At 46.6% G+C, this 27,544-nt stretch overlaps 1 protein-coding gene across 7 annotated transcripts in view; it reads left to right on the top strand.

Moving 5' to 3' along the window:
* The first annotated feature begins 2,381 nt into the window (after positions 1 to 2,381).
* The window catches only part of SNX29 (sorting nexin 29), a 559,610-nt gene continuing 534,447 nt past the window's right edge, over positions 2,382 to 27,544 (top strand). For 4 of the 7 annotated variants that reach the window (XR_003623948.2, XR_003623947.2, XR_009005356.1 and 1 more), the window contains exons 1-3: positions 11,734 to 11,794; positions 22,497 to 22,561; positions 24,618 to 24,670. Coding sequence is in view for 3 of the 7 variants with exons in the window: in XM_057528880.1 (XP_057384863.1) it covers positions 11,749 to 11,794; positions 22,497 to 22,561; positions 24,618 to 24,670 (164 nt within the window). In the remaining 4 variants the exon portion in view is untranslated. Of the gene's footprint in view, positions 2,491 to 2,564; positions 2,631 to 11,733; positions 11,795 to 22,496; positions 22,562 to 24,617; positions 24,671 to 27,544 lie in introns of those variants that run through there. The other 3 variants (XM_057528881.1, XM_057528882.1, XM_057528884.1) reach the window with 3 other exon arrangements.

Genomic DNA, 27,544 nt, shown 5'->3' with positions numbered 1-27,544 from the left:
ACTGTGAGAAAGTTACTTAACCACTCTATGCCTCAGTTTCCCCATCTGTAAAATGGGGATAATAATAGTATCTATTTATAATGTTGTTTTAAGGATTAAATGAAAATATACATACACATACATTTATTATCTATTTATTTATTCCCATGAAAAGTTTCTGGTTCACGTTAAGTACTTTGTGTTAGTTACGTTGCCATCATGGTTTTTATTAGTGCTTTGAGGTCTAGTCTCTTTGAGGGCAGGCACACACTCCTTTTCTGTTATATGGCCTGGGACTATTCCTCCTAGTTTCTCACAGGCCTTCTTCCTTCTCCCCTCACCCCCCTCAATGAGTTTAGATTTTTTCAAAAGCCCAGAAGAGCTGCTGACATCAGGCTTCTGATTCTTGGTCCTCCAGTACCAGGCTAAATCTCGGGAGGAAGGAATTACAATACTTAAAGGGGAGTGGCTGGTGGTGGAAAATGTAAAGCACACTCTACGAGTTCAATAACCTGTACCATCTCAAGTGCCATGAAGAAAGGGTACAGGGCGCTAGGAGAAGGTATAACACGTATCCTCATGACAATTCCATGAAGCAAGTATGTGATGTCTCACCAAAAGTTACAGAGGCAGACAGACCTAAACTAGGCTTTCTGCGGGGGAGAGGAGGGATTCAGACACACTGACTCTTTAACTAGAATAACAAATTAGCAACAACTACAAAGTACAATTTTGAAAATGGGAAAAACAACCCCACCAACCAAACACACAAGTATTTTCATTTTTACATTCTATCATAGTCCCTGCACATGACTGTATTTTGACTTTTGACACAATTGTAATCATGGTGTACAGACCATTTTGCATGGGGCTTTTTTTTTTCCAAACCGTGTGGCACGTGGGATCTTACCAGTTCCCTGACCAGGGATCAAACCCATGCCCCCTGCAGTGGAAGCATGTAGGCTTAACCACTGGACCACGGGGGAATTCCCTGAAAGGGGCTTTTTTAAAACTTATTCTGTTATCACTGGCTTTTCCTTGCATTTCCATAACCTTTATAATTAGCACTTTAAACTACGAGATTCTTTGTGAGGTGGGCCATGATTTGCTTAGCTATTCTTCTGTAACCTGGCTTTGGTGCTTTTCACTTTTTCTCTATTATAAATAATGCTGCAGAGCATCCTTCTCCAAAGATCTCTCGATCTCTGCTGAATCCAAAAGGTAAATTCCCAGGGGCCAGAGAGTATGTGTTGAGAGGCAATGTAGTAGGAAGACCAAGGGGATGTGGGTCACGCAGAACTCGGCTGGAATTCTGGCTCCATTTCCCCGTGGGGGCCTCAATTCAGTGTTTTGTGGATCAAGACTTAGGAGTGGATCAATCGTCTCAGTCAGCATTGAAAAAAAGAAAAGTCGAAGAGAATACATTACCTACAGAATTGTTTTGTTAAACAGCTTCTTAAATATATGTATTTGTGTACTGGGTTGTGGTGTAAAATGCATTTTCTTTTACTCTGGGTTGTGGGCAAAACAAGTTGGGAAAACACTCCTTTAACCTTTCTGAGTCCCCTTTCCCTTATCTGTAAAATGGGGCAGTAACCTGACCTTCTTTCAAACACGACCCATCTACGTTCACACCACTGCCACCACCCTAGCCCCAGGCACTAGTATCTCTTGCCAGACAATTGCAGTGGCCCCCTAACCAGCTGCCCCTTCTCCACCCTGCCCCACTACAATTCATTCTCAACCCAGGAAGAGGAATCACCTTAAAACCTAATTCACATTGCGTCACTCCCCTCCTTAAATTCTTGTAATGATTTCGCATTCTCTTATCTCCTTAGAGTTAGGCAGGAAAGTCCAACCCATTCATCACGGCCTGCAGGGCCCTCCACCCACCTCTTCAATCTCCTCTCTCACACCTCTTCTCCCTCACCCTTTCGCTCCAGTCAACCCCTCCTTCTGGAACACCCTTCCCGTCGATCTTCCCGGGCCGTCTCCCTCTTACCATCCAGGTCTCTAAAGTCGTCTCCAGAGAGTGGCCCCCCGGGACAGCCCACCTCCCCTGTCCCCACGCTTTGGCCCATTCCTCTTTTTAAATTTCCCCGTTCCGCTTCTAGCGCTCTCTGGAACCGCGTTGTCTCGTTTCTCGTGGCCACCGTCCCGTCTGGCTCCCCGACAGAGGTGTGAGCCCAGGATGGCGGGGAGGCGTCCCGTCCAGTCCCCGCCTTGCTGATCGCGAGGCGTCGCTGCGGGGGTCTCCGGTCTGCCTCGGGCGTCCAGCAGACTCGGCGCGGCGAGCATCACCCCAACTCTGCCGCCCGGCGCGGGTGTTTACGTTCCGGGTCGGGGGGCGGGGCCGCGCCGGCTGGGTTCTACTTCCGGGGCGGGGCGGCAGGCGGGGCGGGGCGCACCGTCTCCTGGCCTGTCTGGAGGGCTGCGGCGGCAGTGGCGGCGGCAGTGGCGGCAGTGGCGGCGGCACGGCAGGCACCGGCCCGGGGAGCGGCACCATGAGCGGTGAGTGGCGGCCTGGCCGCTGTCACCCGCCCCAGCCGCCCCGGCTCCCGCCGCACCAGCTGCACACTCCGGCCCCCGAGTCCCTGCGTCCCGCTCGCTCGCGGACCCCGTCCCATCGCTCCCAGTTTCCTGACCCCCATGTACGCCCAGTTCCTAGCTTCTGGTCACCTGCACTTTTCTGGCGTCCCGGGTCCAGGCACTCCTAGTCCCTTGACTCCTGTCCATCACTTACAACCGGCTCCTGGACACCTGTCCCCCAGATCGCCCAGTCCCTCCCAGTCCAGTTACCGACCCCCAGTTCTCAGACCTCCTGTGTCTCAGTTCCTCCTAACTCCTAGACTCCCTGAGTCCCAGTTCCAGTTGCGGGTCCCCCTGCTCCCCAGTCATTCCCACCACCCAGGCCCCTGTCCCCAGTCACTCCGATCTACACACAGGCAAAGAGTGCCTCATTCTTAGTTTGCTGCCTCCTGAGCCTTGTGTCCCCCGCTAGCTCTCGGTTCCAGAGGACGCTTGGTTCTCCTCATTTTCCCTCTCTGGTTCTGCTTCTTGTATTTTGGTTATTTTTTCATACTCCAGCTCCTTCCATTTCTTTTCCTAGCTCATTTGAGGTCTCCCTAGTCCTGCCCAGCACCCCTTCCCCTCTTGTCCAATGCTGAACTCATTTGGGGACCTCTGCCCTTCCCAGTCCGACCCTGTCCCTCCCACTGGGGAGCGGGGTGGTTTTGGTGGGAGGCTTGAGGTATGTGTGGACAGCTTGCCTTCAGTGTTTCTGAAGTTTAGTCCCTAGACTTGGACGCGTGTTCTCAGCCCTTTCCACTCATGAGATCCGTTGGTGTTTTGGTGCTAAGTCATTCCTGGGTGTAGTATGTAGAGATGGGAGTGACTCAGGGAAGCCTCGCAGCTGCCCTGACTGGGATCTGGATTTACTTAGGAGGACCCGCCTACCCTCCTTCTGCCTGTTTTCCCCTCACTGTGGAATAGCCTCTACAGAATCCTTGCAACCAGCCCAGCTGGCCCTGGCCTTGGACTCAGGCATGTCTGGAGGTCGAGGCGGGGCAAGGTGAAGGCCATGTGTCTCTCTTCATCTTTAACTTTTAAGTTAACTCTGTGGATCATTTTACATAACTTAGGTGCCTTTTGTTTTGCTATTCATGAGCAAGGTTTGTGAAATTGATGGTCCTAATGGGGGAACTGGGGAGGGGGGTTTTCCTGGGAGATAGTCCAGCTTCTGTTGTCAGATGATTTTTGGCCTCACTAGAGTTTCTGGTCCTTGAACATTAGTGATACCACAACAAAGATGCCATGAGCTGGTTTCCACCCAGGAGGTAGTACAGCCTGAAATAAGTGCAGACCTTGTGGGCAGACATCTTGGGTTCAAATACCTGCTCTGCCACATAAACCTGTGTGATTTAGAGCAAGTTGCTCTGCCGTTCTGGAAGTCTCAGCAAAATGAGGATAAATAATAGTACCTGTATCCTAGGGTTGTTGCAATGACTAATGTTACTCAGGTAAAGCGAATGGTACTGTGCCCCTTACATGGTGTGTAGTCAGGAACTTGAGAGCTGCCATTGTTTCTGTAAGGATCCCTGTGGGGTTCAGGTGGGGTTGTTTTCTGGCCCAGCTCTGGGACAAGGGCTGGGGCTAAGAACGCCCTGAGAAGCTTTTCTTTTTTTTTTTCTTTCTTTCTTTCTTTCTTTCTTTCTTTCTTTCTTTCTTTCTTTCTTTCTTTCTTTCTTTCTTCCTTCCTTCCTTCCTTCCTTCCTTCCTTCCTTCCTTCCTTCCTTCCTTCCTTCCTTCCTTCCTTCCTTCCTTCCTTCCTTCCTTCCTTCCTTCCTTCCTTCCTTCCTTCCTTCCTTCCTTTCTCTGTGTTGGGTCTTCATTTCTGTGAGAGGGCTTCCTCTAGTTGCGGCAAGCGGGGGCCACTCTTCATCGTGGTGCGCGGGCCTCTCACTATCGTGGCCTCTCTTGTTGCGGAGCACAGGCTCCAGACGCGCAGGCTCAGTAGTTGTGGCTCATGGGCCTAGTTGCTCCGTGGCATGTGGGATCTTCCCAGATGAGGGCTCAAACCCGTGTCCCCTGCATTAGCAGGCAGATTCTCAACCACTGCACCACCAGGGAAGCCCGAGAAGCTTTTCTTTTTAATGTGACCATGGAGTCTCTGCCTTGAGCTCACAGTTCTGGACCATTCTCTCTACTGTCTTCATTGGGAGCAAGTGAAATTGACAAGCCAAGGGAAACTGACCAATGTATACTTTAAGGAGCAACTTACTGTCAAAACTAAGGAAGTTTTAAAATTCAGTTAAGAAACCCCATTAGGTCTAAGGTTAAACAAATTACAGAAGGAAACCAACACATGGCTTTTTAAGGAAAAACCATGAAGGATGAAAGCCTTCTTTTGGAAAGATTGTAATTGAGGCAGAAAAAGTGGTTGCTGAGGATTGGAAGGGGAAGTCCAAGGTATTTTCCACCTATGGGATTAATAATTGGCACATAAAATAATGTGGCATGGAAATATTTACTCTCTTTTGCGTATTTTTTTTAAAGAAAATTTCAAGCAAAAAAAAGTGGAGAGAATAGTCTAATGAACAATTACCAACTCATGACACTTCACCCACATACCTGACTACTTCCTACCTCTCTCCCCAGTTTATTTTGAAGCAAATCCTAGACACCCAGCAAATCCTATCATTTCTTCTTGTTCTTTTTTTTTTTTTTGGCTGCGTTGGGTCTTCGTTGCTGTGCGCGGGCTTTAGTTGCAGCGAGCGGGAGCTACTTTTCGCTGCGGTGCGCGGGCTTCTCATTGCGGTGGCTTCTCTTGTGGAGCACGGGCTCTAGGCCCGCAGGCTTCAGTAGTTGTAGCACACGGGTCAGTAGTTGCAGCACGCGGACTTCAGTAGTTGTGGTGCGCGGGCTCAGTAGTTGTGGCTTGCAGGCCCTAGATCGCAGGCTCAGTACTTGTGGTGCACGGGCTTAGTTGCTCCACAGCATGTGGGATCTTCCCAGACCAGGGATTGAACCCATGTCCCCTGCATTGGCAGGTGGATTCTTAACCAGTGCGCCACCAGGGAAGTCCTATATCATTTCATCTGTAAATTTTTAAAAAAATATTTCTAAGATATAGGGACTCCTTTTTAAAAAAAATAACTCAATTCCATTATCATACCTATAGGAAATGAGCGGTAATTCATTAATATCAGATATTCAATGTTAAATTTCCATGATTGCCCTATAATTTTATTTTACAGTGTATTTTTGTTTTGGCCACGCCGCATGGCTTGCCCGATCTTAGTTCCCCGACCAGGGGTTGAACCCAGGCCCCGGCAGTGAAAGCTCTGAGTCCTAACCGCTGGACTGCCAGGGAATTCCCTATAGTGTATTTTTAAAAGTCAGGGTCTAAATATGGTTTAAACAATGCAAATTGGTTTGTCTTTTAATTTTTTTAGGTCTCTTTCTCTCTTTTTTTTTAATGTTTAACATATTTACAGAATTGTGCAAACATCACCATAATAAATTTTAGAACATTTTCATTACTCCAGAAAAGAAACTTCACACCTGTTAATAGCTCTTCTTCATTTTCTGTTCCTTCAGCCCCAGGCAACCACTAATCTACTTTCTCTCTCTATGGATTTGCCTATTCTGGATATTTCATATAAATCAAATCATACAATATGTGACCTTTTGTGTCTCTTTTCACTAAGTATCATGTTTTTAAGATTCATCATGTTGTAGCATGTATCTGTACTTTATTCCTTTTTGTGACTGAATAATTTTCTGTTGTACGGATATTCCACATTTTGTTTATCCATTCATCATTTGACAGACATGGACTTGTTTCCACCTTTTGGCTATTATGAATAATGCTGCTGTGAACATTCACGTACAAATTTTTGTGTGGATAATATGTTTTCATTTCTCTTGGACAGATATCTAAGAGCAGAATTGCTGAGTGTATTTGAGGAACTGTCAGACTGTTTTCCAAAGCAGCTGCACCATTTTCCATTCCTGCATCATTTACAGCACTGTAAAAAGGTTCTGGTTTCTTCCTGCCCTCACCAATAGTCTTTTTGATAATAACCATTCTAGTGAGTGTAAAGTGGTATCTCTAGTGAGTGGAAAGTGGTATCTCTTTGTGGCTTTGATTTGCATTTCCCTAATGAGTAATGATATTGAGCATTTTTTCATGTGCTTGTTGGCCATTTGTATATTTTCTCTGGAGCAATGTCTGTTCAGATTCTTTGTCCATTTTTTTTTTTTAATTGGGTTGTTTTTATTGTTGAGCTGTAAGAATGCTATATAATTTCTGGCTACAAGTTCCTTATCAGATATCTTTGCAAAAAATTTTCTCCTGTTCTGTGGGTTGTTTTTGACTTTCTTGATGGTATCCTTTGAAGCACAAAGTCTTTTTTTTTTTTTAAAGTTATACAATTTTTATTTATTTATTTATTTATTTATGGCTGTGTTGGGTCTTCGTTTCTGTGCGAGGGCTTTCTCCAGTTGCGGCAACTGGGGGCCACTCTTCATGGCGGTGCGCGGGCCTTTCATTATTGCGGTCTCTCTTGTTGCGGAGCACAGGCTCCAGACGCGCAGGCTCAGTAATTGTGGCTTACGGGCCTAGTTGCTCCGCGGCATGTGGGATCCTCCCAGACCAGGGCTCGAACCCGTGTCCCCTGCATTGGCAGGCAGATTCTCAACCACTGTGCCACCAGGGAAGCCCCACAAAGTCTTTTTTTAAACTATGGGTTCCCCTTTCATCTCTCCCGTTTTTTTTGCCCCCTTGCCATTTTTTTTGAGGGTAACAGTTTATCCCGTTAGGTTTCTTTGTGGGATTTTGCTGATGGAATCCTTTTGGTGTACTTTGACATGTTTCTCAGTTTCTCGCGTAGCCTATAAATTGGCAATTAGAGTCTGTTGTGTCTTGCAGCTGAAAATATTGGAGTGGAGGCAGAGGTCAGATGGGTACAAGGCCAAATACATTAAGTGCAAATCACCAGGAAGTGGAATGGTTAGGTAATGCATGCACAAGATAAATGGGCATCACGGGGCCAGGAACAACTAAGATGACCATTAATAGGGGAGTGGACAAATATATGTGGTATGGTCACATGATGGAAAACCTCAAAGATGTTAAAAGGAATAAATTAGATTTATACACATCACTGTGGCTATATCTCAACATTAATGTTCTCTAAAAAGAAGCAAGGTACAGAATTATATTTAAAATATATACCTTGATGCACATCAAAACATGCACATAAAACAATGTTTATGGATTCATGTATGTGTGTAGAAGTAAACAAATTGCTAGGAGGATGGATACCTGCCGGATGTGGGTGGTTGTTCCAGTGTGATAGTGTGATGATTTACTTGTTTCTCTTTAAAGAATCCGGTAGGTAGGAATACTTGATCATCTGCCTCTACTAGCTAAGGAATTCTGATTTTCAGATAATGCTTTTGCTCTTACTGGGGAAAGTAGAACTTGGAGGGTCAGAAAGTCATTGTGATTCTCAAGCACTGTCTTTGGTAAGACTTTATAGTTGAAGCTACTTGATGCTCATTTCCATCAGTAATTACTCTGTCACGAATCCTTCTTAAGTTAGAAAGACCCTGAAACCCCCATTTCAAGGCCTGGGGAAAGCCAGACCCAGAGAGGTCAAATAATGAGTGAAGCAGACAAGCTCTAAGGGCCTGAAACACCAGAGTTGGGGGCTTAGTGGGTAATTTACTGCTGTGTCTTGTCTGATGTTTAGGTTCATTTTGGCAGCTTTTTTCTTATTTTTCTGGAATGTTGAAGGTCATGATTTTCTCTTTGGCATTGACTGCGTCATCTCCAGCAGTGGCTTGTATTTGGAATAAAGGATCAGCTGATGGTGGAGGGGGAGATAAATTAGGAGTTTGGGAATAACATACACACTACTATATATAAAAAAGGTAAACAACAAGGACCTACTGCATAGCACAGGGAAGTATATTCAATATCTTATAGTAACCTATTATGGAAAAGAATCTGAAAAAGAATATATATATATATATATATATATATATATATATATATATATATATGCCAAATCACTTTGCTGTACACCTGAAACACAACACTGTAAATTAACTATACTTCAATTTAGAAAATGGTTAAAAAAAGAATCAGCTGAAATGAGTGAACGGAAAAAAGAATAGCTGTGGTCATTCAAAGCAGAAAAAGTGATGATATCACCTTTTCCCCCCCCAGTGAAGGCACTGGGCTGATCTGTTATGGCAGATTGTAAGAAGAAACTGTTCCACTGTCAGCAAACATTTGACTGCCTGCCTCTCTTGTGAGCACGTGGCAATGGCCTCAGTCCCACTGATCTCCACTCTCCCGCTTCCCGGTTGCATGGCTGTGCCTGGGTGACCAACAGGAAGTCAAATGCTCAGAGGTCTTAAATTTTGGAACTAAATTCTCTAAATTCTGGCAATGTGAACATAATCCCAGATAAAGCACCTCCCGTCCTGCTACCGTCTTGCCTGCACACAGGCCATGCATTCTCAACGGGGTGATATCACCCCAGTGGGGGAGAAACATCTATTCTTGTGTCTAAAGCACAGATATGCATGATGTACGATACATCTGTGGTATTAAAATTTCATGGCGGGGGTGATTAAGGAAAAAATGTCTAAAAACGATCCTGACAGAGAATGAGAAAAAGCTTGAGAAATGTTGACATAGGCTGAAGTAATTTTATCACTATCATATAAATTCACATTTTGCTTTTACCCTTAACATTTCTGGATAAAACTTTATCATATTGCTACATGGTCTTCATATTGATCACTTTTATGGACTTCATAATCCATCAGTAATCCATCATTATACATATGGCATAACTTTTAAATTACTGACTTTACTCGTGGAAACTTATCCCCCCCCACCTTTTTTTCCTTTTTGTTCCTATTATACATAATGATGCAGTGAACATTTTTTGTTCAAGGTAGTTTTTCTTCCTTTTGATGATGTCTTTAGGATGATTTCCCTGAAGTAGTGTTAACATGAAAGTGTTGATGGTTCTTGATTGCTCTTTCCGCCAAAGCGATTGCACTTGTTTAAAACGCTACCAGTGAGGGGCTTCCCTGGTGGTGCAGTGGTTAAGAATCTGCCTGCCAATACAGGGGACACAGGTTCGATCCCTGATCCGGGAAGATCCCACATGCCGCGGAGCAACTAAGCCCGTGCACCACAACTACTGAAGCCTGCACTCTAGAGCCCGTGAGCCACAACTACTGAAGCCCGTGTGCCGCAACTACAGAAGCCTGTGCGCCTAGAGCCCGTGCTCCGCAACAAGAGAAGCCACCGCAGTGAGAAGCCTGCGCACAGCAATTAATAGCCCCCGCTCACCGCAATTAGAGAAAGCCCTCGCGCGCGAAGCAATGAGGACCCAGCGCAAAAAAATGCTACCAGTGAGAGTGAGGCAGTGGTAGCAGCAGAGCCTGGCCAGAAATTCAGGGTTCAACATTCAGCAGTCATTTGTTGGATGACGATTTGGCGCATCTTCTGTCACCTAGCAGAGGGCTGTCCTGTCGGTGTTTGTTGAAGGGAATTGAAAGAATGTACCCAAAATGTTAGAGTAATGGGTATGTTAACCAGGACTCTTCCTCCCACACACCCGGCCGCGCCACGCAGCTTGTGGGACCTTAGTTCCCCGACCAGGGATCAAACCCGGGCCCCAGCAGTGAAAGCACCGAGTCCTAACCACTGGACCGCCAGGGAATTCCCCAGGACTCTTTTCAATTGCATGTGGTGGAAGCTGATTCCAACACAATGGGAGTTTAAAGCATCTTGTGCTGGAAAGGTCTAGGGATAGCCTGGCTTCAGCCTCAGCTGGTGCTTAGTCATCAGGACCACCTTTCTGTCCAGCTCGCAACTCTCAATACTTTCCTCTCTGTTGCTTCACCCTCAGGCAACCTCCCCTCCGTGGAGGCAAGACGGCCCCTAGCAGCTCTTGGGTCACATCCTACAATGTAGCAACACCCAAGCGGGCAGGCCTTTTCCAGTTGCTCCGGCAGAAGTCCTGGGGCTGACTCATAGTGGTCTGGCTGGCCTCGCGGCCATCCTGGAACCAACGCATCACCGTGGCTCTGGCTGCCCATGCTTGGATCATATGCCCAGTCCAGAGCCCAAGGGTGGCGTCTGTCCCGCTTGTTGTCTGGATGGAGGAGGAACTGAAGGGGGAGGGAGGGCTCTTGTCATTTGGTGGGGGGTGGTCAAGGAAGACCTCGCAGGGAAGGTGATGTCTCAGCAGAGACCCGAGGGAGGCGAGGGTGACTCCTGAGCAGCTGGACAGGTGAGGATGCCTTTTGCTGAGGTGGGAAGGGCTGTGGGAGGAGCAGCCTGAGGCCGCCAGGGAGAGTGAGGGCCCTTTCCCAGCCCTGACTTGTGCTCACCCATCCAGAAGCCCTCAGAGGCCTGTGCTCCCCGGCTTCCCACGAGGGGGGAACTTGCCCACTGGCACCCCGCTTCTCCTTGCCTGTGTCTGCATAGTTTGGAATCTGCTGTTTCCTCCTCCACCTTAAAAAAAAAAAAAAAAAAGCAAAACCCCCAAATGACATTAAAGACTATTGTGAAAACAATATACCTATAAATATACCTTTCTAACATATTAAATATTTAGATTTTTAGGTATTCCACTTCTGTCTACGTTCAAAGCATATGCATTTTACCTAATTGCATTGAGTCTACATTTGAATTAGTGTTTTCACTTATTATAGCATTTACCCATGTTCCTTCTCTTCACAATTATTTAAAAATGCTGCGTAACATTCCACTAAATTGACATGCTGCAGTTATTTAACCTTTCTCCCATTGTAGGAAAAGAAAGTAAATTCCATTTATGATGTTCTAGGATGGAGTTGCCAAACGTTTTCTGTAAAGGGCCAGATAGTAAATACTTTCTGCTTTGTGGGCCATCTGGTCTCCATCCCAACTACTCATCCCTGTTGTATAAAAGCAGCACGGGCAATACGCAAGTGAAAGCACGTGGCTGTGTTCCAATAAAACTTTATTTAGAAGACCTGCAGTTTGGGGGCTGTAGGTTGCTGACCCCTGTTCTAGAACGCTGTGGGAAAAATCTGCACCCCTGAAACCATGTTTAGGCAGGCATCATGTTGCAGTGGAAAAACACTTGCACTCAGGCAATCCTGGATTTAACTCCCATTTGAAGAACCTGAGCAAGTTGTTGAACTCCGACTCTTAATTCCCTCATCAGAAAATGGAAGTGAAAGTGAGTGATGAATGTACAATGCCTTACTCGGTACCTGGAAGACAGAGAGACTGGTAAGGAAGTTACTTATTACTTTTCTCATAATCCCAACCCCCGCACCCTGGCCCATTCCTCCATAGCTTAGTTTCCCAGGAGTCAGGAAGGTGCTTTGATGTTCTTGTAGTTTTTGGTATTCCCTGCTCGTTGCTTTCCAGGACTCTGCACTGGTACTCATTACCAGTGGTGCATTCCTGTATCCCTGGAGCTTTACGAGCAATGGGGAATTTCATTTTTAAAAAAAATTGAAGTATAGTTGATTTACAATGTTGTGTTTCAGATGTACAGCAAAATTATTCTGTTATACATATATATGTATTCTTTTTAAGATTCTTTTTCATCATAGGTTATTATAAGATATTGAATATAGTTCCCTGTGCTATACAGTAGGTCCTTGTTATCTACTTTGTATGTAGTAGTGTATATCTGTTAATTCCAAATGTCTAATTTATCCCTCCCCCTCTTTCCCCTTTGGTAACCATAAGTTTGTTTTCTATGTCTGTGAGTCTGGTTCTGTTTTGTAAATAAGTTCATTTGTATCATTTTTTTTTTTTAGATTCCACATATAAGTGATAACATGGTATTTGTCTTTCTCTGTCTGATTTATTTCACTTAGTATGATAATCTCTAAATTTATCCATGTTGCTGCAAATGCCAATATTTCATTCTTCTTTATGGCTGAGTTGTATTCCATTGTGTATATGTACCACATCTTCTTTATCCATTCATCTGTCGATGGACATTTAGGCTGCTTGCATGTCTTGGCTATTGTAAATAGTGCTACTGTGAACATAGGGGGGCATGTATCTTTTCGAATTCGAGTTTTCTCCCAATACGTGCCTAGGAGTGGGCTTGCTGGATCATATGGCAACTCCATTTTTAGTTTTTTAAGGACCCTCCATACTGTTCTCCATAGTGGCTGCATCAATTTACGTTCCCACCAACAGTGTAGGAGAGTTCCCTTTTCTCCACACCCTCTCCAGCATTTGTTATTTGTAGACTTTTTGATGATGGCCATCCTGACCATTGTGTTTCCCTGGAGCTTTGCCAGCAATGAAGAATTTCAGTTTAAATGTTTCTTGGTGAATTTAGTAGTTATACAGTGGTAACATGTGGTGGTTGATTTGGTAAGTTTATAATTTGCATTTCTCCAACCATGAGGGAAGATACACTTTCTCTTCAAAGTATTTGCACACTGCAGTTTTTCTTTTTTTTTTCTGCAGCAAGGATTGGCAAACTGGGCTGGCCACCTGTTTTGTAAATAAAGCTTTATTGGAACCCAGCCATACCCATTCTTGCTATTGTCTCTGGCTGCTTTTGCACTCTGATTGAGTAGCTGTGACAGGGACCATCTGGCTTGAAAAGCCAAAAATATTTACCATTTTGCTCTTTACAGAAAATATTTGCCGACCTCTGCTCTAGAGGGAATTCTTTGCCCATTTATGAGTCCACTGTTGACCCAGTCTTTGTTCTCAGGCATCACAAGGCCACTTGGATGGCCCGAGCCCATCTGCCTCCAAGCAGAGTCTGCCTCTTTCCATTGTGTGGTGAAGGAAAGTCTGTCCTTTTGTCCTCCTCCAGCTGTGCCACTTTACCCCACAATACTGGGACCCAGTGCCCTGACTTTGGGGGTGAATGATTGTCCATTTTATCTGTTCATGTGCTAATGCAGACAAAACTAGTGCTTCACTCATGCAATGTGCATTGCATGCACAAGGCCATTCTGGTCCTCTCCATTTAAAGCAGCCGCTTGAGGGACTACAGAACCGAACCCCGGAGTCTTGATCCAACAGTTGTTGAGTTCCTTCTGTGAGGAGGGGAACCAGAAACACAAATCATCTGAGACAGCGCTCCACATGCTCACAGGGCTCCATAAAAATGCCGTGTTAATCGCAGTTTTGCAGGGTGCGTTGAACAAATCATATAATATCATTGACTGTATCATGTGTTTGTTATATGTCAGTAAGTCATTTGTTGTGTTCCAGATGTTATGGCCCCTGTGTAGATAATTCGGTGCAGGAGGAGATGGGAACAAAAGGGCCTTTGGCCAGAGCTGGGAACAGCCATTGTGGAAGGGGTGGCCCTCACAGAGGGCCTGGCCGCTCTCATGAAGGAAGAGCTGTGCTGGACAGGGCAGCAGAGAAATGAGGTGGAGGCTGGAGCGGCACGTGGGAGCAAGGCACGGCTTTTATTAAACTGGGGGGAGGTATTATGACATCCCCGTATGCTGTAGGAATTGCACAGATGAGAAGAAAGAATTGACGATGTTGGAAAAAGAGGGACCGTTGCTGGAGTATGTCCTTTTTTTTTTTTTTAATATTTATTTATTTATTATTTATTTATTTTTGGCTGTGTTGGGTCTTCGTTGCTGCGCGTGGACTTTCTCTAGTTGCGGCAAGCGGGGGCTACTCTTCGTTGTGGTGCACGGGCTTCTCATTGCGGTGGCTTCTCTTGTTGCAGAGCACGGGCTCTAGGCGCGCAGGCTTCAGTAGTTGTGGCACGTGGGCTCAGTAGTTGTGGCTCACGGGCTCTAGAGCACAGGCTCAGTAGTTATGGCGCACGGGCTTAGTTGCTCCGCGGCATGTGGGATCTTCCTGGACCAGGGATTGAACCTGTTTCCCCTGCATTGGCAGGCAGATTCTTATCCACGGCACCACCAGGGAAGCCCTGGAGTATGTCCTTGAGCAGGTGAGAGGAGATGGGGTTCAGAGCACAAGTAGAGGTTTAAGTTTTTTAGCTTCTCGGAGCCTCAGTTTCATCATCTGTGAAATGGGACAATCAGACTTAAGTTAGGGCAGAATTTCCCAATTGCGGCACTATTGACATTCGGGCTGGATGATTGTTGTGTGCGGCTGTCCTGTACACTGTAGTAGATGCCAGGAGCAGTTCCCTAGTTGTGCCAAAAATGTCTCTAGACATTGCCAAATGCCCTGTTTTGGGGGGGGGGGTTGAAATCCTGGTTGAGAATCACTTCTCGCCACCACTTCTCTGTAGGGCCCCTTATAAGTAAACCTCCTTGAAGCCTCCTTATTTGAGAGTGCCTGTTGTTTCCTGTTAGGGGCCTGCCTGATGCAGAAGGTAAGGACTTATTGGCCTCAGACACTCCCCACGGTGTAATCAGAAACGTGAGAGAGGAGTGAGCTTGGCTTTTCTCCCCTGTGTTTCAGTGTGCGGTCTGGGCACTATGGGAAGTCTTGTCCCACCCCTAGGGGACTCCTGCCATGGTGGCTTCTTCGGCTTGGAATGTGCTCTCATCTACCTGTTGCAGTCCTTTCCATAAAGTATTTTCTTACGGAGGTGAATTTCAGATAACGTGAAACCATGTATACTTTTAATACAATTAGAACAATGAACTGTTAAGTTAGAAATTTAACAATTATATAAACAATTAGCCATTTAAAAGTGAACAGTTCAGTGGCAATTTAGTACATTTGTAACGTGCAACCACCGTGTCTGTCTAGTTACAAAGCACTCTCACCACCCCCAGAGGACACCCTGTACCTATTAAGCAGTAGCCTTCTATCTTTATGGGTTTACCTATTCTGTATTCTAGCTCTTCCTGTTTTTTTAAGCACAGTTCAAGTTCCCGCTTTTTCAGTCAGGCTTCCCTGGCCCCCAGCAGGCCAGCAGTGTGGTGTGGAAGAGGTCAGGCAGATCAGGGTCTCAGCGCTGCTTTGCTGCCTGACCTCGGGCAGAATTCCTGGCCTGCAGCGGGCACCCAAAGAACCTTACCATCTTTTTCTTTTCTCCGTTATGCCCGCTGAGTGCATTGCAAGGATTGGCCTTCGAGCAGAGAAATGACTTTCCCTCTGCCACTGCGTAGAGAGGCAGGGAAATACCGTTGTGTGTGTGTGTGCAGCCTTGCCCAAGTGACCTAACTCCTCTGTGGACGGGCACCACGATTACCTTGACCTCCTGGGTTGTGGCAGGGATTGGAGAAGGGATATATGTAGAGTGCCTTGGGGGCATCTTGCTGGTTTTCCCCTCCCCACATGGCAGAGAAGCTTTTTCACCTTTACAGTCCCCCAGGGCAGTGAACACAGAGGCCAGGATTGGATTGCTTTGCCTGTGCTCTGGAGAGAAGGAAGCCTGATGAAAGTACTTGTTAGAGCCAGAGGTATAGGATTGCCCACAACAACAGCAATAATAGTTAATATGTATAAAGTGTTTGGTGTATACCAGGCACTGTTCTAGGTGCATGGTATCCATTCACTCATTAATAGCTGTAGGAGGGGACTTCCCTGGTGGTGCATTGGTTAAGAATCCATCTGCCAATGCAGGGGACATGGGTTTGATCCCACATTCCGCAGAGCAACTAAGCCTGCGCGCCACAACTACTGAGCCTGCATTCTAGGGCCCGCGAGCCACAACTACTGAAGCCCATGCGCCGAGAGCCCATGCTCCGCAACGAGAGAAGCTGCCGCAATGAGAAGCCTGCGCGCCGCAACTAGAGAAAGCCCACGCACAGCAACAAAGACCCAATGCAGCAAAAAAAAAAAAAAGAAAAAAAGCTGTAGGAGGTGCAGAGGGGTTAAGTAACTTGTCCTTGGTCACATAGCTGATGTTGTAGGATTCGAACCTGCCCTGTCCTACTCTGAATCCCTGCTCTCTCTCCCCAGGAGGTCACTGAAGGCTGGAGATTTGTGGGAAAAATTAGTGTAGGATCTTAAGGATTCTAGTGTTTTGTTTTTTTTTTTAATTAATAGACTTTTACTTTTTTTAAAGTATTTGTTTTTTTTTTTTATTTATTTTTGGCTGTGTTGGGTCTTCGTTTCTGTGCGAGGGCTTTCTCTAGTTGCGGCAAGTGGGGGCCACTCTTCATCGCGGTGCGCGGGCCTCTCACTATCGCGGCCTCTCCTGTTGCGGAGCACAGGCTCCAGACGCGCAGGCTCAGTAATTGTGGCTCACGGGCCCAGCTGCTCCGCGGCACGTGGGATCTTCCCAGACCAGGGCTCGAACCCGTGTCCGCTGCATTGGCAGGCAGACTCTCAACCACTACGCCACCAGGGAAACCCTGGGATCTTAAGGATTCTAAACATGAAAGACAACAGCGATGCACCTGAACCAGGTGACTGATTTTCAAACGCAGGTGATTTCTAAGTTAGAGCCTCAGGAGATCACTGCATTTCTCTGACAGGTTTGTGGACCCTGGGTGTATTCCCTGGGGTGCCTTTCTGTTTTCTATTTTCATTTTGATGGAAGCCTGTTCTGTGAATCACTTTGCTTTATATCTGAAACGAACACAATATTGTAAATCAACTATACTCCAATTAAAAAAAAAAAAAAAAGAAGCCTATTCTGGCTCATCTGGTTGATAATGTTGACTCAGGGCTACCCTTACAGAAGGCAGGAAGTAGAAAGGCTGGGGTTTCATAGAGAAATCATTCCTGAACTGGCAGTGGGGCTGTCACTGCAGGTTTGTTACAGGGGTTGAGGGTGAGCAAGATTTCACAGATGGCCGAGGCAGCGGACTTGAAATTGAACCCTTCCTTCGGCACTTCCGTGGGTGAAGGTCTTTTCCTCTCAGCCCCGGTGCTCTGTTGAGTGGAGCCTCCTTTCCTTCTTTGTCAAGGATTAGATGCCAGTCGGTTAATGGCTTAGCCCACAGTTGAGGCTCAGTAGGTGGGCACTGGCTCCCTGTTCCTCTTGGGTGGTTGCAGCCGTTGAGGCTGGAAGATTCTTCTTGCCCTGGGAGGGGTCCTGTATTCTCCTCTTGGTCCCTGGGAGAAGGTAGGAAAGAGCCCGGTAGCATCGATTGCTCTGCCTGCCTGTCTCCGCAGACACCCCACACTCGCAGACTGCAGAGCTAGGAGGGGGTGATCTCATGCAGAAACCAGTGCCGCGAGAAGGGAAGTGACTGTCCGAGTCACGTGACCAGCAAGCAGCCCAGCCGGGATGAGAACTCCTGATGCCTTGTGACTTCCCACTAGCACTCCTTACACTGTTCCTCATGGCCATGGGCCTCCTGGGCACCTCCTGCCATCGGTGAATGCTCCCAAGGCCTCCCGTGCTCCCTCTGCCCTACGAGACCCCCTTCTCTTCATCCCTGTTCAGGCCTGGGATGGCCACAGGTGCCTTTGCAGGGATCAGGACTGTCTTTTTCAAGTGCACTTCTTGTCTGGGGAGAGATCGCATCAGCGAGGGTGGGTGTGTGGTGGGCTGAGACCTGCACAACCTCAGGCTGTTTCTCTCTAGAGAACAGGCTTTCTTCCCACGTTGGAGGGGCTTTGCAGGGTGAGGCAGAGGAGGCTGCTGACCTTTCTAGAGAGAGCAGTGGAACGAGTTCCGTCGCAGAGATCTGGGATCATCATGCATATCATTAGGGGTAGGTGCTGTATCCTTGCTCTTCACGGTGGGTCAGGCACTAGCAGCATCAGCGTCACCTGGGACCTTGTGAGAGAGACAGAACCCCAGGCCCCACCCAGCCCTTCTGAATTAGAGCCTGCCTGGAGATTTGTGTGCACGTGAAAGCTTGAGAGTTACTGCGCTAACAATTATCAGGAGAGAGATGATGGAGATTTTTATTTTCTTTGTATATTTCCCCCCGATTTGTTATTATTGTATTTTTTTCACATGAAGTACTCTTTTTTTTAATTGTGGTAAAATACACATAACAGAGTTTGCCAGCTTAACCATTTTTTTAAAAAATTAATTAATTAATTAATTTTTGACTGTGTTGGGTCTTCATTTCTGTGCGAGGGCTTTCTCTAGTTGCGGCGAGCGGGGGCCACTCTTCATCGCGGTGCGCGGGCCTCTCACTATTGCGGCCTCTCTTGTTGCGGAGCACAGGCTCCAGACGCGCAGGCTCAGTAGTTGTGGCTCACGGGCCTAGTTGCTCCGCGGCATGTGGGATCTTCCCAGACCAGGGCTCGAACCCGTGTCCCCTGCATTGGCAGGCAGATTCTCAACCACTGCGCCACCAGGAAAGCCCTTAACCATTTTTTTTTTTTTTAATTTTATTTATTTATTTATTTATTTATTTTTGGCTGTGCTGGGTCTTCGGTTCGTGCGAGGGCTTTCTCTAGTTGCGGCAAGTGGGGGCCACTCTTCATCGTGGTGCGGGGACCGCTCTTCATCGCGGTGCGCGGGCCTTTCACTATCGCGGTGCGCGGGCCTTTCACTATCGCGGCCCCTCCCGTTGCGGGGCACAGGCTCCAGACGCGCAGGCTCAGCAGCTGTGGCTCACGGGCCCAGCTGCTCCGTGGCATGTGGGATCTTCCCAGACCAGGGCTCGAACCCGTGTCTCCTGCATTAGCAGGCAGATTCTCAACCACTGCGCCACCAGGGAAGCCCCCTTAACCATTTTTAAGTGTACAGTTTGGTAGTGTTAAATACCTTCACACTGCTGTGCAGCGTCCCCACCATCCATCCCCATGACTCTTTTCATCCTGTTAAACTGCAGATGTGTAACTATTAAACCCTAACCCCCATTCTCTCCCCTCCCGTCCCTCTGACAGCCACCATTACACTTTCTTTCTCTATGATTTTGATTGCTCTTAGTACCTCATATAAGTGGAATCATGTGGTATTTATCTCTTTGTGTCTGGTGTGTTTCACTTAGCATAAAGTCCTTAAGGCTCATCTGTGTTGTAGCATATTGCAGTTTCCTTCCTTTTTAAGGCTGAATAATATCTATTGTATGTATATGCATACATATTTTGCTTATCCATTCATCTGTCAGTATACACTCGGGTTGCTTCCACATTTTAGCTACTGAGAATAATGCTGCTGTGAACATAAGCATACAAATATCTCTTCAAGACCCTGTTTTCAATTCTTTTGTGTATATACCCAGAAATGCTGGGTTATATGATAGTTCTATCACATGCATTACTTTCATGATCAGAAAGAATAGCAAAAGCACTTCAGGGGGGAAAACCTTGTCGAGTTTCCAGTTGGCATTGCCCAAGGGCAGGTAGAGTTGTTGGGTGCAGTACTTGGAAGAAGGAAGAAAGCAAGCCTGACTTCCCAGTTGTGGTGTTAGAGAAGAGCTGAAACTGGACCTTCTGCTAAACGGAGAGCAGGATGATTTGATAGACACAGGTGTAAAGAGCGATGTTGAGGGCCTAGGGTCGGCGGGGTCTCTAGCCGTCCTGAGTGACGCTTCAAGATGGCCTCTGGTCTGGTGGGAAGGATGCGTGAGCTATCCTTTCTCAAGACCTCTTCCAGAAAAAATAACAGTGGCAGAGTTTGGGAAGTCAGCTGTATTCCTGTGTGTCCATGGAGAGTCTACTGACTGGTTTGACCTCCGGGCCTGGGGTGAGGCAGGAGCCCGTGTGGTAGTCCTAACAACCCTTGAGGGGCACGATCTCCAGTCGGGGTCACCATTCCACCTATTTTTTTCTTAAGTGTTTTTTAAAAAAATTAATTAATTAACTAATTAATTTTTGGCTGCATTGGGTCTTCATTGCTGTGTGCAGGCTTTTCTCTAGTTGTGGTGAGTGGGGGCTACTCTTCATTGCGGTGCGCGGGCTTCTCGTTGCGGTGGCTTCTCTTGTTGCAGAACACGGACTCTAGGCGTGCAGGCTTCAGTAGTTGTGGCTGTGGCACGCGGGCTCAGTAGTTGTGGCTTGCAGCTCTAGAGCGCAGGCTCAGTAGTTGTAGCGCACGGGCTTAATTGCTCCGCGGCATGTGAGATCTTCCCGGACCAGGGCTCGAACCTGTGTCCCCTGCATCGGCAGGCGGATTCTTAACCACTGCACCACCAGGGATGTCCAACGGTTCCAACTATTAGTATTCAAATACAGAACAAAACCTAAACCCATTATCATGGCCCACAAGACCTTTGTTACTGGCCCCTGCCTGTCTTTGCTTCCCCTTTTCTGCTTTTTGCTCAAGTCATAAGAGGCTTCCTTTGGGTCCTGGAAGACCAGAAGCCAAGCTGTTCTCTCCTCTCTTCCCTGGCCGTTTGCTGTGCCTGGAATGCTGGTCTTCCATATCTTTCCACAGCTGTTCCTTCTTGTTCTAAAGGGCTCAGCTCAGATATTACATGTGCAGAGAGGCCTTCCCTGACTGCCCCGGCTGACGTGGCCCTCTTGCTTCCTCCCTGTCATCACCCCATTTAGTTTTTCTTTCTAGTATGACTCTCTAACATCATCTTTATTAGTTTACTTAGGAGCTATTTGTTTCTTCCTGAGAGAATTTTCGCTCCATGAGAAGACGGTTCTTTTATACCATTTAACCCCTGTGTCCCCAGCACTTAGAACATTGCCTGGCACACAGTAGAAGGTAAATAATTACCGAGTGGGTCAATGCATGTAATTGCTTGTCTTCTCTGAGCTCCAGTTTCCCCATCTGCAATTCAGGGATCCTAATACCTGGCTGGTAGGGTGGTTGTGAAAATTACAGGGCACAATGCATTCAGAGGACTCAGTTTTGTGCCTGGCATGCAGGAAGTGCTCACCACACGGTCACAGTTGTTAGCAAGCGGGTGGCCCTGGCATGACTTACATGAATCACTGACCATCTCTAAGGTGATGCCCTGCTGGTACCCCCTGGTGAAGCCCCGGCTGAGTTGCCCAAGAGAGAAGCAGCTCAGTGGCAATTCAAGGCCTGCAGTGTGGAGCATCTGCCCTTGTACAAACTCTAAGTTTGGGTCTCCTTTGAAACAACTGTGTTCTGTGTCTGGTGCATCATAATAAGTAGCTGTGTCTCTGTTGATTGGAGTCACTGGGTCTCTTGTGGAGCATCAGATGTGGTTCTGACAGTGGTCTGCCTGGGGCTCTGAAGTGTCCTTGCCCCACACCCTCTTAAATGGGAGTTTGGTGTATGCCATGTGTATCAGTTGAGAATGCTTTTGGCTGTAAGTAACAGCCCAATCAATGTACACTGCTTGAACGAATGGAACTGTTTGTTGTGTGAGAGGTATGAGATTTCTAGCTTTGGTTCAGCAGCAAAATGACATCGGGGCTGGTGTCTCTGTGATTCTCTTGGCCTTCGCTGCAGGCTTGTTGCCTCAAGGTAGCAAGATGCTGCTCTGGCTCCACCCGATGTGTTTACGATTAAGGCACGAAGGATGGAAGAAGGAGCGAAGCCGTTAACATCTGTTCTTTTATAAGGATGGCATAATTTCCCCAGATCCCTCCCAGTGCTCTCTGCTTACATGTCATTAGCTAGAACTTCTTACGGGCAGCCTTACAAGAGAGGCTGAGAACAGGAGTAATTAGGTTTTTTCATGGAAAAATGATGTTGGAGATGATGGTGAGGTCAGCCAACAAGCAGTGCCTGCCGTACTAGGAAACTTACATTTTAAGTTAGACTATTGGTTCTCAACTGGGGGCAGTATCTGGAGGCATTTTTTGTTGCCACAGCTAGGGTGTGTGTGTGTGTCTGTGTGTCTGTGTGTGTGCGCACGCTAGTGGTGTCTAGTGGGTAGAGGCCAGGGATGCTGACAGACATCTTAACAATTCACAGGGCAACCACAGAGAATTATCTGGTCCAAATGTCAGTGACACCAAGGTCGAGAAACCCTGAGTTAGACCATTCCAGTAACATCATCCAAATTTGGGGAACACTAGTTTAGCTGCTTTCCTGGGTTGCAGTAACAGGAAAGTGGTCAAACTTCATTGTAATGATGTAGATTATTGATACCTGGTCTTGTTATTGATTTTACTAAAGAGAAGGCTGATGCTAGTTGGGCACAGCCGTACACTGCATGTCAGAGAGTCTTAATAGAAAGCGAATGTCAAACAAAACTAATTAAGCCTCACTGCATTTTAGGATCACAGAACAATGACATGAAAAGACAATTTCTGCTGGAGCGACTGCTGGATGCAGTGAAACAGGTAAGAAGAAAGCTCACGTTTGACTTTGCGGTCAGGTCATAGTGTCAGATGATCAATGAAGAAGTCATTTCTGCCCTTCTATCTACACAGACCTCCTCCCGCTTTGTATCTGGGAACGGTGAGGCTAATCGTTTTCCCCAGCAAATGATAGTGATCAGTGGTAGGGACAAAGGAGCTCCTGTGTCCTGACATCCTGGAGATCCCCTGGAGGACCCGGCCCCATCCTTCACAGATGTCCCCTTGAGAAGGGCATTGAGTGGGTTTCAGAGCCTCATTTCCAAGCAGTTGTGTTTTAGGGCAACTCCTAAGGGTGCTGCAGTCGTGGTTGGAGTTAGGACCCCGTGAGCACAAGAACAGAAGTGAGGCCGTGCTCAGGCTCGTGTGGATCCCGCGGGTGGGCTCTGCTTGGTTTGGCTGATGCTATTTCTGATGCCTGGCTTTTGGCTGGGTGTGGAAGCGAGCTTTGACATGAGGCTGGCATCAGTTTGCTTGCTTGCAGCTACCAGACAGGCATCATTTCTTGCATATTCATCGCGTGCCTGATTCTCTGCTAAGTGCTTTACATCTAATCCTTCCAACCACCCCGTGAGATAGTTCTTGTAAATATTGCCATTTTACAGATGAAGAAACTGAAGAACTGAAGCTCAGGTCTGATAACTTGCTGCCGACGTCATAGTTAATAAGCAGCAGAGCTAGGATCCAGCCCTAGGAATTCACATTTTGGAAGGGGCGACTGGCAATTATCTGCGTGTAATCACGATGTAGGGAGATAAATATGTACTTTAATGGAAGTGTCTGTTAAGTGTCGACGTGAGTCCAGAGAATTTAGCATCTGCGCAAGCCTCGAGGCGTCCAGGTATGGTGGGAAGGACACAGACTCAGGTGTAGCTGAGGTTGAAGGCCAGCTTCATCTCTTCACAGCTGTGTGTGCTGGGGCAACTCATCCAGCCTCTCTGAGCGTCCTTCTCTTTAATTGGGTTACCGATCTCTATAGGGCTGTTGATGGAATTGCATTTATTAAAGTGGGTAAAGGGCCATGACCAGCGCCTGTTCCACAATAAATGCACAACCCACATTATTAGTTTCTTCTTTCTTTGCTCCAGAAATGGAAAGTAAAAGAAGATGAAGAGTTAAGTCAAGCCACGTCAAATGTAGCAGTTAAACAGAAATAACTTGGATCTTCTGCCTAGAGCTGCTATTATTATTTTGAGGGGTGAAAGTGTTGTATATATGCCTTTTAAAAATCAACTTTATTGTGGTATAATTTGCATACAATAAAATATACCAGTTTTAAGTGTGCAGTTCCATAAGTTTTGACAAAAGTGTCATTTAAATGTCTATACACACACACACACGATAATAAATTCAGGAATCTTGCAAACGTGCTACCCACAGTGGAGATTCTACACTTTGGAAAGAGTAGTGGAGAGGGGTGATGGTTGCACAATATTGTGAAGTGAATTGAATTGCATAACTAAAAATGGTTAAAACGGTAAATTTTATGTTGTCTATATTTCAGCACAGTTAAAAAAAAAAAAAAAAGAGCAGTTTGCTTTTGTTTCCACCCTCCCTGGGTGAATTGTGGTTCAGCACAACCAGATGACTTGCCTGAAGCTTGATTTATGCTGTCATAACTTTACAGCCAGCCATAACAACTTTGGGCCCTGTCAGAAGGGACCCATCATCACAGATTTTTGGAAGTTTTGATTACTGCCTGTTAAGAGCTCTGTGTTATTGACAGTCAGCTGCTGACAGATAGAAGAAGCTTCCTAGAGAATCTGCAGGAGGCCGTGTGCTTCTGTTTTCCTCTCAGCGTTGTCTTTGCACAAGGCTCACTTCTCTACGAGCTGGAGATAAGGGCTTCCTTCAAGTGGCGGCTGGAAGGCTGGGGTGCCCGCCATCTTAAGTCTTGGGCTGACACCCAGGGCATGGGGACACCCTGACTTGGCACCCAGAGTTCCTGGCCTTGTGTCCCCCGCGACCCTGAAGGCCTGTGGGGGAGGTTTTGTATGTCCCATCCCAACAGCTGATCTCAGCAGCTTCTTTTTCTGTGCAGTGCCAGATCCGCTTTGGAGGGAGAAAGGAGATCGCCTCGGATTCCGACAGCAGGTAAATATGTAGCTTCTGAAACCCTTTACCTTCAAAGACCAAAAAAGTGGCCAGAGATTGACCAGCTTCTGTAGTCTGCCGCTGCAGCCAGGTGGGGCAGTGATTGCATTTGGGGGATCTGTAGATCATCTGTGCTGTGACTGCTTGTCTAAAGTATTTCCAGCTTCCTGTCATTCTCCTTCTAGGAACGTACTCTGAGTGAATTCCTTGAAATGACTTTCCGCATGAAGTTATTTTCATGGTAATTTAATAATGATGAAAACTCAGAAATCTGAATGCTCAACAATTGGGAAATGGTGAATAAACTACAGTGCATCGGTAGAATGGAACGTTACATAGCCATTACGTTGATGTCCATACAGAATTTGTTTTAAGCAGAAAAATGCAAATGTAGTGATTTAAAAATAATATATTTAGTAAAAGTAAGAAGAGCAGGATACAGAGTTAACATGGATTCAGAGTGATCCTCGCCATGGGAAACAACAACTCTGGCAAAAAAACATACCGAAATGTGAATAGAGGTCATGTTGAGGTTAAGACTTGGGAATCTTTATACTTTCTGATATTTTTTTCATGTTTTATACTGTGATCATGTGTCCCTTCTATAATTAAAAAAAAAAAAGTCTTAAAAATGGCCATTGACCTTCATGACCCTTCATGACCTGACATGACTGCATAAGCTTATAACACCGCCTAGGAGGAGAAGCAAATGTTTTGGCAAAGGTAGGAGACACAGGCATTTGCTGGAAATGCCCAGTGAAGTCGTTCAGGGCTAATTCATGCTCTGCAGCCTTGGAGGGGCAGGAGGAACATTCCCGCAAAGGAAGGGGAGGGAAGGGAACTCACTTGCTCAGCATTCACCTCATCCTGGATACGGCGAGTGTTCCCCACCCTCTGACCCTGACCCACCCAGCCCAGCCAGTTCCCTTCTCTGTCCTTCCAGAACCTTTCTCTTTGTGACACTTTACCAGCCATGAGCAGTGGGTGTAGTGCTACATTTTAATCGAGCTATGGGGACTATTTGAAACCGGTGCAGATTTACAGTTCTCCCCACCCTTACACTCTCTGCTGCTTCTTTCTCAGTTTTTCTCCATAACACCAACTAACAACTGTCCATTACGCTTTTTAATTTTGTTTCTTTCTGTCGCCCGTACCATAACAGTGGGCAGGGATGTTTGGCTGTCATGTTCACGGGTGTATCCCCAGTGCCTAGAAGCATCTAGAAGGTGCTCACGGAGATTCGTTGTCTGGTTGAGTGTGTGTGTGGCTTTGTACTACACACGGTCAAGTGTTTTTTTACTTTTAAATGTTTATTTATTTATTTATTTGGCTGCCTCGGGTCTTAGTTGCAGCATGTGGGATCTTTGTTGCGGCACATGGGATCTTCATTGCGGCATGTGGGATCTTTTGTTGTGGCGGGTGAGCTCTTCGTTGTGGTGTGTGGGCTCCAGGGTGCATGGGTTCAGTAGTTGTGGCACACAGGCTCCCTAGTTGTGGCGCACGGGCTCTAGGGTGCGCGGGCTCAGTAATTGCAGCACGTGAGTTTAGTTGCCCCGTGGCATGTGGGATCTTATTTATCCGACCAGGGATCGAACCCGAGTCCCCTGCATTGGAAGGCAGATTCTTAACTACTGCACCACCAGGGAAGTCCCTGGTCAAGTGTTTAAAGAGGTTGTGGGCTTGGAGGGCAGAGGGGCAGCTTCTCCATTTTTTTCTTTCTCAGTGTTTTGCACAGACATTCTGTGCCCGTCACACATTAGGTTCTCTGTATGTTTGTGGCATTAGATCATTAAACTGAATTTTTGCTTCAGTTCTTCCTGAGGGCTTACTATGGGGCCTGGCCTCCGTCAGCACAGGGGTTCTCATTTTGGAATCCAAGGTCCACCTGCATGAGAATGAGAGGCTTATTAATTAATAATGCAATTCTGTACCCCATCCTAGATCTCCTGAACCAGGAGGTGTGTGTGTGCGAGTGTGTGCGTGCATGTGTGTGTATGGGTGTGTGGGTGTGTGGGTGTATGTAGTCAGGAGTTCTTTATCACTTTTCTTCATAATTATTCTTTTCATTTCCTGAGAGAGAGAACCCATTTCTGAATGTTAGGTTAACGTGTTGTTATATAATAGAGCTTACTATTACAACTTTTATTATGTAAACTGTTGTGTTTTACAGTAGAATTAACAAAGTTAATTCCTTCCATGGTAACTGGTGTCCGGCTAAAAGGAGTATCCTGCTTAATAACGATAATGATAGTTACTGTCTCTCACTGTTCCAGCTGCCCTTTGTTCGTGTCGCCTCTTAGCCTCAGTGCAGCCTCAGGAGGAGCAGCGGTGTAGTTCTTTACAGATAAGAAAACAGAGGCTCAGAGAGGGCAAGTAAGACAGCCTAGGTGAGTCATCTCGGGGATGTTAGAGTTGGAGGTTGGACCCTAGCTTCTTGGGCTCCAAAGTCTATTCTTTCTCTGTTATGTCACCTTTAGCGATTATATCGGTTTGGAAGCTGGGTTTAAAACATTTTTTTGTGTTCTCCCCCCTAGAGGGTTCCTTCTCAATATCAGAGTCTTGGTCTCATCTTGCAATGCGTTTGGCTAAGGGTGGCACCACCTTCACGTAGGAAAGGTCACATCGGTGTCATTGTTCTGTGAGAAAGTTTAACCTCAGGAGGGAAAGTCAGTGAATATTTTAAAACAACTGTCGTGAAGTCTGAAAAGGAAGATAAGTCACCTCTCTCCTCACCCCTGACAAATGGCCTGGCACCGGAATGGATCTCAAATCCATTCGCTTCTCTCCAGCTCTCCGGCCGTTGCCCTGTCCCAGTCACCACGTGGCTCCCAGGACAGTTGCCGTGGACCCGCCACCGGCTTCCTTCTTGGCCTG

This window comes from Balaenoptera acutorostrata, chromosome 15 (genome assembly GCF_949987535.1).
Source record: "Balaenoptera acutorostrata chromosome 15, mBalAcu1.1, whole genome shotgun sequence".
Lineage (NCBI taxonomy): Eukaryota > Metazoa > Chordata > Mammalia > Artiodactyla > Balaenopteridae > Balaenoptera > Balaenoptera acutorostrata.
Note: the sequence above shows the minus strand (reverse complement) of the source record. Positions and strands in the feature narration are given on the sequence as shown.